The sequence below is a fragment of the Triticum urartu genome, chromosome 4 (genome assembly GCF_003073215.2).
Source record: "Triticum urartu cultivar G1812 chromosome 4, Tu2.1, whole genome shotgun sequence".
Classification (NCBI taxonomy): Eukaryota; Viridiplantae; Streptophyta; class Magnoliopsida; order Poales; family Poaceae; genus Triticum; species Triticum urartu.
In genome coordinates this window covers 124,989,251-125,003,865 of record NC_053025.1, presented here as the reverse complement: position 1 = coordinate 125,003,865, position 14,615 = coordinate 124,989,251, and the positions used below count along the sequence as shown (strand labels likewise).

Sequence of the window (14,615 nt, the reverse complement as noted above, 5' to 3'; positions counted from 1 at the left end):
ACACTAAAAAGCTTCGCATAGGTAGCGGCAATATTATTGGAAAAGGTGTTATTCAAGATTTCTTTACTTGTGTCGGTGTGCTTCCCACTTTGGGTGGTTCTATTCTCCATAAAACTAAGCCTTGTGGATGCTATATCTTTGCTCATAGTTGAGCTTGAAAGACAATCTGTTCATATGCATCCTTCCATACAAAGGATCTTTTTAGAGTTTTCAAATATTGAGCATTCTTCTGTTAAGCGTGCCGCCACTATATTTCTAGCTCATGAGTTTAGGTTTATTATGAAAGAAGCTAGTGAAAATTTTGCGCATTATAAAGTAGATGGTGGTCGTCCTCCCATAGAGGGAATGCTTTTTAATCAAGAGGACATAATGCGTTTAGGATATCTAGATCATGTTGCTTATAATGAAAATTTAAGAAAGAGAGTCCCTACCGATATTTTAGTTGATAAGATTTCTGAGCTTAATGATAATTTTGCTATATAAAACAATGGATTGGGTTTCTCTCTTGGACACGAGCTCGTGACTTTTTTTCAAAAGAATGCTTATAATGATGAGTCGGTCATACAATATGAAGGGCCGAAGGAGGAACCAATTCCTCCCGAGATCGATCTTGGGGATTCTTATCCTATTAAGTTTAGCCCTTTTGATTACTTTTGCTTAGCACAAAGAAAATTTGCTGCTGAATGAAGGGAGTATGAGATGAGTTTTCGAGATTTGCCCTATCATTATTACGATTTAGAGACATTAAAACTGTGCACTTTTCCAGCCCTCTCAAGCCATCAATGTTTTCAGCCGTCAGATCTACATGCTTAGGAACTTTTGGCCATTTGATCTATCCGTGAAACTTGTCGTTTAGCATCACGGGGCCGGCCGCTCCTCTCATGACAAAATTAGCGATCTGCCGCTATTTGCGCTATTATTTGGGCTTACTGGGCTATAGCATTGCGACTGAGCAAAACGTTTTTGTGCAGATTAACCATTCCATGTGGGGTCACCCAGCTACCGCTCCAAAAAAATGTGGGTTGACCCAGCCATAGACACGTGAGTGCCCTTCGTCCAGTTGGTCTCCGTGTCTCTCTTCGCAAAGAAAAAACTTGCGCAGCCATCGCCCATCGGTCTATCAAGCGGCTGAACCGATATGTAAGAGGCGAGCGAGCTTCGCCGGCCGGCCGAGGGGGGCATGCTTGCTCCTTCAGACACGGTCGAGCTCAATGTGGGAGAGGAGTGATGCCACTTCTTACTTATTGTTAACATTAGATATTGACTCTCTAGTTGTCCATAGCATCACAATGTTTTAAAACATACAAAACTGTTGCACAGTAGCTGTACACAATCTTCGAGAGTCGAGACAATCATCTTGAAACAAGAATCATCTGGCAGCTGGCGATGGTGTAAAAATGATTGAAAGTGGGGGTTTGTTTTGATGACCTCATTGAGACGAAGTCATTGAAGAAAACGGATCACTAATCAAATTAACTATTTGCGAGATAATTTTTTAAAAAAGCAAAGAAAACAATTAATATGATGATGTCAGCATGATGTGTAGAATCCTGCATTCATGCATGTGCTCTCTCTACAAGGAAAACATTTCATTAGGATGCCGCAACAGCAGAGTGCACACATGCACACGTATACAAAGTAGGATTTCCCAAAAGAAAAAGCTCCATGACAATTGGACAATAGGGATGCATTTGATTCGTAGTATTTTTTCATAGTATTTTTCTGTAATTAATAAATAATGGCAGTATTTTTTTGCAGGGAGATAATAATGGCACTTGAAAATGACTTTCTACTTATTTCAGCTACTCCGCAATCCTAACCGCGTAATTACATTACAACCCGATTCAAACTGCGTATACCGCCAAAGTATGGATACAGTTTTGTAAGAAGAGTACAATACAGGCGTGCACTCATAATAACACATACTCCCTCCGTTCGAAATTACTTGTCAAAGAAATGGATGTATCTAGACGTATTTTAGTTCTAGATACATCCATTTCCAAGACAAATAATTCCAAACAGAGGGAATACAAATCTAGAGTGCTAATTTGAAGAAAACTGATGGGGCACAACAAGAAATGGCTTGAATGTCCAAACAAGTCCCACAAGCTCGACAATGGCCAAAAGAAAAAACAACATCTGGTCACCTACATATAGCAAAACCAAAAAAGAGGAGTTAACAAGAATAGGATGTTTGCAGAATTTTACTTGTCTAATTATACATAAAAGCATATACCCGTCAAAACAAACTAAACAAATCAATTTGTTCATTTATTATTTTAAATGATAAAGCACTCATTCCATATAATTTACCTGGAAAAAAGAAAACATGTTGGCGTTTTTGTGCCCATGAAAACCTGCATTACCAGATAATTATTAAATATGTGAACATTAGAACCTTTACATGTTACACACTTTTGTGGATGATTAATTTATCTTAGAAACAAACTAAATTGGTGCCATTTCCATCAATGATATAAGTACAGTGATCACTAGGATTACATTGTATTCGTAGTACACGTAAAAAGTAATTGAAACTAACTTTGATCTAGTTTTAACATATGTAGTTCCAACCCTATTGGTCACTATATTTATATCTTTGGTGTAAATAGTAACTCCCCTATCTAAAAAAGTTTAAACCTAATTAAGGATGAATGATATGGCTTATGTTTTTCCCGGAAATTTGATGTGCGGCGGTTGAAATATGAGAAAATGTATCTGATGTCGCTCTAAAATAGAAGCCAAGAGCTTATGTTCCTATGAAATATTAACATAATATGCATTTATACTTACACAATTCCAGCTCCTGCTGGCGCGAATGTTTTACAAAAGGACATTAAAGTGGTGCCTAAGCCATTTGCAGTTGCTCTTTGATCTTGAGTCTGTCAGTCCCATGTATAGAGAGTTAGAGACAATTACAAAGCTGCAGAAAATGTAACTGCACGAAATGTAATTGAATAAAATATAAAGACACGTACCACAGAATTATTCTGAAGAATGAAAGAACTAGTAACAATGGTAATCTGATAAGTATGTGAAAATGGACGATGTTAGTAAGAATACTGAGAAAAAAATTGATGTATATATTTTAAAAAAATCATTGTACACGATAAGGTAGTAGTTACAAAAGGAGGTTGTTGTCATAAAAACACTTCGCATTAGTCATTGCAAAGATAGAAAAGAATCATGTATCAAGGTGTTCATAAATTCTTAAAAATGCCATACTAAAATTTAGGATATGGATACTCACGAGAAAATTATTTTTAAGAATCGATGCGATGTTTACTGCTATTGACGACCAAGGTCTTGAGAGATGTGTGATTGGTGCATATGTAAACAGAAGCACCACAGACAGACTCTGCAAAATTAGTCCACATTAATATTTAGTCGATTCAAATGAAAAGTGAACTTCCATTGAAATACAATCATGTATAACTTGAACTCACAATTGCAACACGAGAAGTATTGATTGGTCCCAAAACTCTGATAATACGTGGGAAAATAAATGTTTGATATACAAGAATGCTAACACCTATACACGAACATATGAAATCATTAGTTACAAGTATTGTAGTATGAAATTAGAACAATATTATTTTAAACTAGGGGTTCTTATAAAAGGTAAGGGGCATTAGCATATTTTCATATCGTAGTGAAGACACTCCAGCATATCGTACAACATATCATAATTCAACAATTTCATACCCGCAAGACAACATAATTCGAGTTGTGAGTACAAAATTGTTTCTCTTTCTCTTGTCAACTAAAAATTGTTTAACTTGATCTTGCCAACCATGGTGTGTGCTGTTCAGTTTCTCTACTGCACCAGCATATCAACTCAAACAAGGGATGCCATATGAAATAAGGAACAAGAAGTGGACTAAAGTACCGATGCATATTAAGGTTATGCAGATTATTATAATATAGAACAAACATCCATACCTGTAATTGCAAGAACCTGACCAACATCCTCAGACGAGAAACTTAGTCCACCATACTTTCTGTCACTTTCAGCCCATAAGGAGAATATCTAAATATGTGATCCGAAACATAAGTGTCAAGGTGATAGAAACTAAATTTTCAGGCTACACTAATTTTGACTATTGGCACAAACGAAATGTCCCAAAGGACAATTTTTTTCTTCTTTCACATAGTTTACAGTGGGATAATCTGAACGTATTTATCAACCATTTTTTTAAAGGGGAGTATATTAATATCAAGCCGATATCAATTACATCCAGCCTCTACATCAACAAGATGTCTAAAAACATTCAGGATCTACACAACCAAAAAAGAAAATAAAAAAGAACAAAAAAAAGGAAAAAGACGCCGCCACGGTGATCAATCACCCGCAGTAGTAGCACTCTAACCACCACCAAAGACAGCACTCGGACTGCAAAGGAGGTTCTCCAAAAGCAACACATCCAGGAAGGAAACAATGCACAAGCGTTGTCGTTGCCCAATCAAATATCTTAGATTTTCACCCTTGAGAAAGACCACGTTCCCAAAATAATGTTTTCAACAAGGCCACTACCAGGCACAACCAATAAAGGCCAGATCTTAGATTTTCACCATGAAAATCATGACTCGTTACTCAGAGGAGCACCACCAACAAAAAAGTCCTCCAATGCTGCCGCCTCCACTTGCGGAGGCCACTACTGTAAGTCATGTACCACCAGACTCACAGAAACTCGTGTCCGGTCTGGACGGGAACATATCCCGCAAGCCAAGTCTGAACAACTGCATGTGAAGCAAAGTCTCAATCTCATCAAGACCTCGCCTCGCCACTTGCAGGTCCTCCACGCCATGGCATTCTCCGCATGTGTTGATCCCTTGAAAATCTTGGTACTGACATGTCCCAAGGTGTCGACAATACAATGCTTCGTGATACCCGATGAAGCTGGTTATGCTAATGTTGCGGGTGCACACGGCCAGCCCTTATCCAATCAAAATGTCCAAAGAGCGCCATATATGCCAGGCCTTATTTTCCTTCGAAGGATAAGTCTGGAACTCATTGATGGCTAGTCCGGAACTCACTGGTGGCTTTGGGTACCCTAGCTTGGACCCTCTGGTGTATCCGCAATAAACTAGTCATCGAACGCGTGATTCCGTGCTGTGTGACTGATGCGATCTATAAAATGTGTGGCTTCTTACAGCTCTGGAGACCGCTTAGCAAGTGGCGCGACCGAGACGTCATCGACAACATCATTGCGGGTCTTCGTTCCTCGGCGTCGGCTTTTGCTCCACCATCGCCTCCACCGCCACCACCTTCCGAGCCAGATTAGCTCTTTTTAGCTTTGTTTGGGGCTTGTCCTGTTGTGCCCTAGCGTGACTTTATGATTTGATTGTACTTTATACTGATGTGTTGGATGATTGGTTCGTTGCTTTTATATAATATAAAGCAGGGAAAAATCCTATAAAGCAGGGAAAAACCCTTTTTCATAGAACAGACACTAGGCCGCCGGCTGGTCCTTTCCCTTCGGGCGAAGACCACTAGGGCCACCGGCTGGTCCTTTCCCTCCACCTAGCTCAAAGCCGGCCTAGCACGACCCACAACAATGCAAACTAGTGCAACGTCCTCGGCGCACACCCGTCGAGTCCAGACCAAGCCAACCACGAGAGAGTGGAGGCGGGTCGAAACCCGGCGGTCAGGAGCAACGGCAGCCCACCTGGACCGGCTGACACCACCGGAGTAGTTGCAGCCCACCTGGCCATAGCTGCCATCGCGGGAGGTAGTCCAATCAGGCGGCCATCCATCCAGATTGGATGTGAGATGGCCCAGCCAAAGACCAACCACACCACGGCCAGGTACGCGACCATATCCCTGTTGGCTACGGTCCCTGTACTCAGCCGGCAGAGGAGGGCACTGACCCACGGCGGCGCCGGCGAACGCAGATCAGCGATGGATCCCACGAGCACCGTAACATGGCATGGGAGGGAGAGAATAACCTCCCTGCTGCTGCCGAGCGCCACACAGGGCTTTGCCCTGGCGGGACTGGCCGACAGCGGTGAGGGGAAGGGGAAGCAGGAGGGGAGGGGTGGTTTGCCCTGAGAAGTTGAGGTCGCCGCCCGTGTCACCGCTCGGGCGACGCAGGGGCCAACTGATTTGTTAGAATAAATTCAAGGCATGCTATCGATCATCTAAGGACCAATCAATCATATGAACACGATATCGAGATTTGTTAACAAGGTTCATCGATATGTCTATATTTTCAGGACATGACTATGGACGCTCTTCTCCATGACACCACCATAATACCGCACCAGATCACCTTGGACGCCGGCACATGCTGCCGGCTCCCCCGCGTTCCTGTGTTATTATGTTGACATAGATTATATCGTATGTCTAGCCCCGCTATATATGAGAGGTCTAGGATACAAGTGTCTTGCTGGGACACGACTACATATTCTGTCTAAACACAAAACAACTATAAGTCCAACTGTAACCTACCTTGTACACTATATTCAACACAACTCCAACAAACTTCACTTTGGCGAATATTTTCCACCACCCTGAATTTGTCAATGCGTCAAACTTTCATATACATTGGACTTGAGCTTATCCCATGAGTATCGCTGCTACTCCAAGACTCCATGTGACTCCACCTACAACTTGTAGTTCCTTCTTTTCTTGACCACAGTCAACACTCGAGCAAAATTAAGTTCTTTGTTACTCTAGTTAGTTTGTGCTCCCAACTTCCAGAGTATCAGTCTAACGCTATCACACAATGATCACTGACCTGCGTGAAAGTGAACAACTCATATATTGGGTGTCACACGTAAGAGCTACCTGAACTCAACATCACCGCTTCTTTCTTGACCGCCTATCTAAAACTTGAAGGAATTTCACCATTGCTTGTAGTCATCCCGAGTCAAATTCGCAATTGTCTCATCACATGTATGACCACCAGAGCTCTGGCCCGTCTCCATGCCCCATGCATACCGCATGCCTCGCCGCTATTACCGCGTCGAGCCTCCGCTGTCCTAATCGAGTCTCAAGGGTCGCGAACCCACGCCACTCAACCTTCACTGCAGAGTACCACCGATTATCACCGACCGATGACGAGCTTCACGCTTTCATCAGACCACCGGGCTCCGGTCAAAACTGCATGTCACTCGCTTTCCCCCCTTGCTGAATAGGCTTCGATTCCCCGATCCTTACATCGTAGCCCCTCAATCCAGCTCCACCTTCAACATGACTCCATGGTGGTTGTACGTGCCACCCTGCGCCCCGTTGACTCCAAGCTCCGTGTGTACACCGTCTTGAATCAACCCCGCGCCATAGTCTTGTCGAAGCCACACAAACCCTCGGGGCCTGCGCCACATGTGTCCACGCCCAGAAGTCGGTCATCATCAGTATCACGCTCCTATGTCGTCGTCGCCAATCCCATCACCATCTTCTGTACCAATCGACTTGCGTCGATCCCGTCAGACTGTCCAGTCCGACCCAGCCGAACTTGTTCGACTGTATGACACGCTCGAGACTCCAAAATCTTCTTACACGAATTTCCATCCATCACATGCTAATTTCATCTCAGCTGGCATGACTTCCCGCAACGCGTTCAAGCATCCCTGTTGTTCCAACAAATCTTTCACACGTGTCTGCCATAACTCAAGGTTTTCGATTCCGTGAACTTCTTCACCTCAAATTAGGTACCCGTTGGCGCCATAACTCTTCGTATGACTGGCGCTATGAAAAATTAACCGAGCTTCCACTGCAATGCCTCAAGTACACGAGCAAAACCTGATGAGGTACACCCCATGTACTAATAGCAAAATTCAGCCAAACTTGGTCTTTTCACGTAGCTCCAATGCACAACTCGTGAAGCTAGCTATTGCTTTTGCCAAGCCCCTCTTTCGCTGATGGATTTTGTCCTTCCGCCGATTGATTTGCCTGCCTATCTCCGTGTCACGTGGAGACTCGGTCTCCGTTTTGGTCCAAACAAATCTCTGAAGTCTCTTGCCGCCGTGCCACCAGCGAACAAGCCAGCTATCTCAACCATCAGGGTAGCCCAGCGCGTACCAGTCAGCCATGGACCAGCAAGCGGTCGTCCGTCCAACCGCGTCCAACTTGGCCTTTGGCCGTATCGCCTCGCTTGGCCGCAGCCTCCCGGCTGCCATGCGCACGCGCGCCTGTACGCTCGCCCGATCGATCCAGATCGATCGCCGCGCATCCCTTGTTGCTGCTTTCTGATCTCGTTGAGAACTCTGCCAGCTTTCCGTTGCTTCTTTTCCGCCGCTGTCCGATTACGCCGATACCCACGAACGCCGTTCACGACGAACGAAATCAACACGGTTCGGCCACCTCTTGATCAACACAACGATCTTCAAATAACCTAGCTCATGATACCACTTGTTAGAATAAATTTAAGGCATATCGTCGATCATCCGAGGACCAAGCAATCACACGAGCACGACATCGAGATTTGTTAACGAGGTTCACCGATATGGCTACATTCTCGGGGCATGACTATGGGCGCTCCTCCCCATGACACCGCCACAATACCGCACCAGGTTGCCCTGGACACCGGCACATGCTGCCGGCTCCCCCACGTTCCTGTGCTATTATGTTGGCATATGTTACATCGTATGTCTAGCCCCGCTATATATGAGAGGCCTAGGATACAAGTGTCCTACTAGGACACGACTACATATCCTATCTAAACACAATACAACTATAAGTTCAACTGTAACCTACCTTGTACACTATATTCGACACAACTCCAACATGATTTATTGACCATGGTGACTAAAGCAAGGAGTACTAAGATATACTGAAAAAAAGTATGGAGATTATTCATTTTGTTGTATCAATGGTATTTTGGCTTAACCAACTCGATCATCAATGATGATAAATAATTAACTCATGCGATAAGAAAATGATGTGTATGTAATGTTGTTAGTTGTGTTTTATATAATATAATACAAACTATTTGGAAAATTTATCTAGCTTAGACAACATAACATATGATTATTCATGCCGTGTCTAACTTGTTAAAATAATTATCATCATTGTATCAAAGAAAACAATATGAACAATTAATCATGCCTTTCACTATGGATGTGTTTGCTATTAGTTTATCTAAGGCTCAATGAGACCATATTTTTTGTTGAAAACATCCAGTTTTAAAGTAACACCATAAAAGAGCTATTAGAAACACCATAAACGAGACATTGGAAACAACAAGTTTTCAAGCAAACCCGTTTCAAAGAATACCTCTGAATATGCCATGTCATCAAAGGACACGATACAGAACAGAATAATAGATGACATCAATGGCCAGTTCTTCAATACATTGTTTTTCTTTGTTGAAGTAATATTATGCTCGACAATCTCTTCTGAATTAGAAACAATTGCAGTCAAAGATTCACTCGCTTGATCTTCCTTTTTGTCACTGTTGTGGTTATGTAGTGTCTCCTGAAATTTATGTAATGTTATAGTTATGTTATTAAGAGCTAAAGATAGCATGAAGTGCACAATGGATCTTATCAAATTAGGACCAAATCAAGTAAGGCCTTTAGGTCTAGCGAATCAGCTGCATGCATGCCTTGTTTTCAGGGGATACTTTACTAGTGAAAAAAGGGAAAACTAGAATCAAGTGATAAGTAGTACAATATGTGGTTATGCATTATCTTGTGAAACTTATCACATATTTTGGTTAAATTGCTAAGAGTTTAGGAGCACACAAAATGTATTGGTGAACCTTACTATTCATTATTGGTAACTATACAGCTAGAGACATGCATCAAAATGTATCATGTTTCGCAGAATACTTGTACTAGTAATACTCCTACATAGGAAAATAAAAAATAAGTCATAATTGTATAATCTAACATTTACTGAACCCAAAAGTTGGTGATAAAAGTTGGAATGGTAAAACGATGAGCTTGATTACAATAAAATCTTTGACATGACTAGACATCGGACTACTGATCCTAGCATACCATCGGATTAGTGCACAACCATCAGGTACTTCCCAATATTTAGACCACCCTACATTAGGGTACTTTGTAAAAAGAATCTTTATGTGATGAATATTTTGTTCGCACATTTGCAGCAAAATGTATAAGCAATGAGAACATTGTGGATTAACGACACATACTGGGAGCCAAATGCAGCTTATTAGAACAGGAAAGCTGAAGACTGATATACACAGACAAGGTAAGAAATATGGGAACCTAAAAAACAATATTTCAGTAGTTAGTAAGTTGAAGGATAATGAGTCGACGGTAAATAACTTCACAATAACAAAAAATACCTTCCGAATAATGAGTCGACGGGAAATAACTTTGGATATTTTTCTGTAGGCTACCAAAAAAGTAAATGTAACATAATATGGATTGATTAATATAGGATACAGTAACTCATGTACTACTACAGTTTCCATGGATACCTGTGCAAGATACCCGCCAATCGTTGGTCCTACAATGAGACCTATTGCCCATGCTGTGCTAACCTATTCATACAAAAAAATTGAATGCATTATCTAAACTATAGAATTAGAGTACAATGGAAAATGTTTGGAGCATAATGTGTAAGTTACAAGTGATAATGCAATAGCGTGGTGCTCTGGTCGACAAACTTCAATAGCATAAGCCTGCAACGATCAATTGCCAAGTAAACAGCCGTAACTTGTTCAAATGGCAAATAAAACTTCAGAGCATACAACCAACATACTCTTATAGGTCCAATTATGCCATTCAAAGAACCAAGAAGAAATCGTGTAGATATTGCCATCCAGTAATGCACACTTAGTCCAAACAAAGCGCTGAATAGAAGCCTGAGATATTATAAATTTCACATCATCAATTTGGGATGTGTCATATAAATATAGTGAAAGCAAAATACCGCTAGCTAGTACCTAAATTCATTCTTATGCAAACATAGAAGAAGTATACTAACACGGAGAAAATTCCAAGCACAATAACTGGCTTTCTCCCAATGCGGTCTGCTACCATCCCCCAAGCAGTGGAGGTTAAAGTTCTACCAAGCATGTAGGAGGCGCCTACAAAGATTCAGAATAGGCCATTGGTCATTCTTCCTAGAGTGAGAGTGCCCAACACGTTTGTATTATCTGTAAATATAACACTCTTGGAACTTAGAGTTCCAACAATTTGGAAGGGTCTTACCTACAAACCCAGCATAGAATCCAATGTCCTCTACTGTTTTGGCAATGTGCAAGTCTCGTATCTATTATTTGAGAGGAGTATCACACAATATGTTTCAAAGGATACCTTTGGTCATGGATAATGTTGGGCCGACATTTGCATAGATACAGTACTACACTATTATTAACATAAATAACCAAGTCAGGACTAATGTACAAAACACTGTTCCATACTGCAGATAGCATGCAATTTATGTCAGTAAAATGATATCATAACGTATTACAACCTTGGAGAACTAAATAACAACATGACAAATGAATATGTAATGCAGACACAAACTATGTAGTACATAGACAAAACTAGAGCGTATTTATAGTTTCAAGATTCATTATTAAACATTTCCTACAATGCAAAGCTTAATGTCTTGAAAAAAAGCCGATGTACTCACATAATTCCATGGGCCGAGTTTTGTACTCTTTTGATCCCAAATGTTATGTTATTTCTTTTACATTACCAATACGTACCATGAAATACAAGAAGGGGAATAGCGACGATACTGGCAAACCTAGAATGAGAATGGCAAAGAGTTAAAAATACACCTTTTACATTGATGCTCAAATTAACAGATGGCACAAAAATAGAGCAAAGGTAGATAAAATCGTGCATAAGTACTGTATATTGTAAGAACAAGGGTAGCTGCAATCATGCATAATAATTGGTATCATTGTTCAGGAATTAATTAGGCAGACATTTCAGAAACTGATGCTCCTCGTTGATTCTGCCATGGATTACTGCAGCAGCTTAAGCTGCCAAACTGACATACCGATCTTCTGAGATGGTACCAAAACAGAACAACTACCACTCAAAATGCTCTGCTTCACATCACCTGGCCTCGTCCAGTTTAGCTAGACGAAGCTCTCCCAGAGAGAGATGTGATGCAGAAGTAACCAGTAGCTAGGTAGATACATACATGAGGCGAGGATGATGGTCCAGATGTGGAAGAACTCCTTGTAGGGGACGCCGGGGTTCAGCGCCTTCCTCCGCTCCACGGCGCATCCTGGGCACCCTTCACGGTAGACCGCCTCCTTCTTCTCCAGCAACGGTGCTGCTGCCTCGCCGCCGGCCATCGATCCTTTATCCAGGCTCGCCGCTCAGTGGCTCAGCTCCACTCGATCTGTGCAGCGCGATTAATAAACGAGGGCGATGGGGTGGTTTTTATGCATGTGCTCACCGACCGTGGGCACAAGTTGATTGAGACATGCATATAATGTTGTCCTCGGAACTGGTTTATGCTGTGGTTTCACCTGCAATCCTAGTTGATCCGCGTGCGTGGCGTCTTGCCAGTCTCTCGTGTCTGTTCTCCAAATAGTGCTTTGATATGTACTCCTACATGTGTGCTGGTTCTGTACGATGTATGTGTTCTTGAATCTTGTTTTGTACTCTGCATCATCCTAACTGCTTCGACACAATCCGATAAGATACGATGTCTATTGTGAGGCTGCCCCATTGTGAGGCCAGCATAAGGCCTTCCTCGATAGCCAGGATTTCCGATTCCAACACATCATCACACGAAAATAAATGCCGACATGAACCGAAAACGATGCTCCCAGTTCTCGAATCTTGTTGAGAGACGTGGACGCAGCATCCCAGCCTCCCGGGCCCCTCATGCTACACCGCGCGCCCGCCACCTTCTCCCCCGTCTTCATCAACGGTGGCCTGCCTCGATCGCTGGCGGCCATGGACATTTTCTCTCTCTCTCTCTCTCCTCCCAAAACCTGTAGAGTGGGCTGCGCAAGTATACATGTGATCGGTTGTGGTTTGTCTTAACCTGGAAGACGCAACTATTAAACAGAGGATGGCTCATCCCCAGGAGCTAGCTCCATCACCGTAATTATACGGTTGATTGGGATGTGCAAGACTTTGGAAATACTCTCTGTCTCATATCACCTAATCCCGATCATTGTATGGCATCTTGTCGGTCGCACGTGCCGTCTTCCAAACAATGCTCTCTCCCATCCCTTGATCTTTACATGCCTAATCTTTTTCAAGCCTGTTAAAAAGTTGTCAGAGTAATTAGACACGAATACTCCGAAGACGGCGAGACAATAAATCAAGATATCGGGGCTAGCAAAGCCCTCAGTCCGACTGCCCGGCCGTTTCTGTCGGCTCCCCGTCCGATTGCTCTGCCCGGCCGGCTGCCGACCACGCCAACCAGCCGGCTGCCGACTACGCCAACCAGCCGGCTGCCGACTGCAGCCTGACCCGACACCAACAAGACCCCGACGGGACGGCCATACCGCGGACGAGACAGCTGTACCGCAACGCCATCATCTATAGTGTACCTGTCTCCTTGGCACTATTCTATAAGTGCCCAGGAGACAAGCATCACATGCACCATGCCTCATACATGGCTTGGCTTGTAAGCTACCCAAGATAGCTTACAGCCAACGCCATGTCCCATGCCCACTACACACTATATATAGCTAGCCATCCATCCATCCTCACACACGTATGAGCACACACTCATTCGGCCACTAGAGCATGCTTGCTCATCCCGGCAACAGATACATACATGAGGCTAGTAGCATATAGCACTCATCTAGATACAGCTTCAGGAGCACTCTGTACTACAGATATTCCACATATACTCAGACATGCAGGAGTAGGGTGTTATCTCTCCGAAGAGCCCCGAATCTGGGTAAACTAGCGCGTGCTACTCGCATACCCGTCCCTAAATATTTCGACAGCAGTCTTGCCCTCACACGAAGCCACCTTATAGCATATGTCGTCTTGCAAACCCCCCTCCCCCGTGAGAATACCACGACATTTAGCGCCCACCGTGGGGCGGTACTATGCTACCGCGCTGTTGCTGGTTTAGCAGTCCGGGCGGGACCCTTTTTTTTCATCGCCTCGGCCACGGCGTCGCGCCGTCTCTTCGGTAGCACTCGGGGCCTCGACATCGACCTGCCCCCAGAGCGGTCGCAAGGGGTGGCGCGTCCTCGCCGTCGGCCTCTTTGTCATCACCACCGCAACGTCAGTCATCCGTTCACGCGCGCGCCGTGCGCGGCGCCTTGTTTCGGTCGGCCATGTCCATCCACGCGCTGCTCGTGTTTACTTCCCTCCGCGTCGCGGCGTGCTCCGGCCAAAACGCGCGTTCGCTCCTCCACATATCATATATGCAAGTTAGCTATATGCAAGTCATGTAATGGTCAAGCCATAGCCAGATACTAGCGATACACAAGCCTAACGCTTGTACACTGCCAATACACTTCCGAGACGCAAGTCAGACAATGGCCGTATTCTGCTTATACGCTGGCCGGATGCGAGACGGATACTGCCTGGATTCTTGCCATTCAGACACTCGCTCCGGCCAGCCGCGCCGCTTCCGCACACTCCTCCACCTTGCTCCGGCTCCGCTCTGGCCGCTGCGCTGCTCTGCCTCGCTGCGCGTCCGTCCGCACGCGCGAGCACACACCAGTGAGCTCCTCTGCTCCCGCCGTTACCTG

The 14,615-nt window shown here is 43.7% G+C and overlaps 1 protein-coding gene across 3 annotated transcripts; it reads right to left on the bottom strand.

The window, feature by feature from the left end:
* Positions 1-1,686: 1,686 nt before the first annotated feature.
* LOC125551047 (protein ZINC INDUCED FACILITATOR-LIKE 1-like) lies at positions 1,687-12,941 on the bottom strand. Of its 3 annotated transcripts, XM_048714198.1 has the most exons (18): positions 12,414-12,941; positions 12,080-12,283; positions 11,634-11,674; positions 11,131-11,191; positions 10,904-11,006; positions 10,679-10,781; positions 10,545-10,598; positions 10,395-10,457; positions 10,260-10,309; positions 10,104-10,179; positions 9,218-9,418; positions 3,943-4,030; positions 3,447-3,532; positions 3,251-3,358; positions 2,979-3,023; positions 2,794-2,882; positions 2,314-2,357; positions 1,687-2,147 (listed from the first exon to the last, which is right to left on the bottom strand). In XM_048714198.1, the coding sequence occupies exons 2-18, from the start codon at positions 12,234-12,236 to the stop codon at positions 2,044-2,046; spliced, it is 1,473 nt and encodes a 490-aa protein (XP_048570155.1). In that variant the 5' UTR covers positions 12,237-12,283; positions 12,414-12,941; the 3' UTR covers positions 1,687-2,043. The 3 variants fall into 3 exon arrangements, with proteins under 3 accessions (XP_048570155.1, XP_048570156.1, XP_048570157.1); XM_048714199.1 differs by lacking the exon at positions 11,131-11,191; XM_048714200.1 differs by lacking the exon at positions 12,414-12,941 and having other exon boundaries at positions 11,131-11,286; positions 12,080-12,180.
* Positions 12,942-14,615: the final 1,674 nt, after the last annotated feature.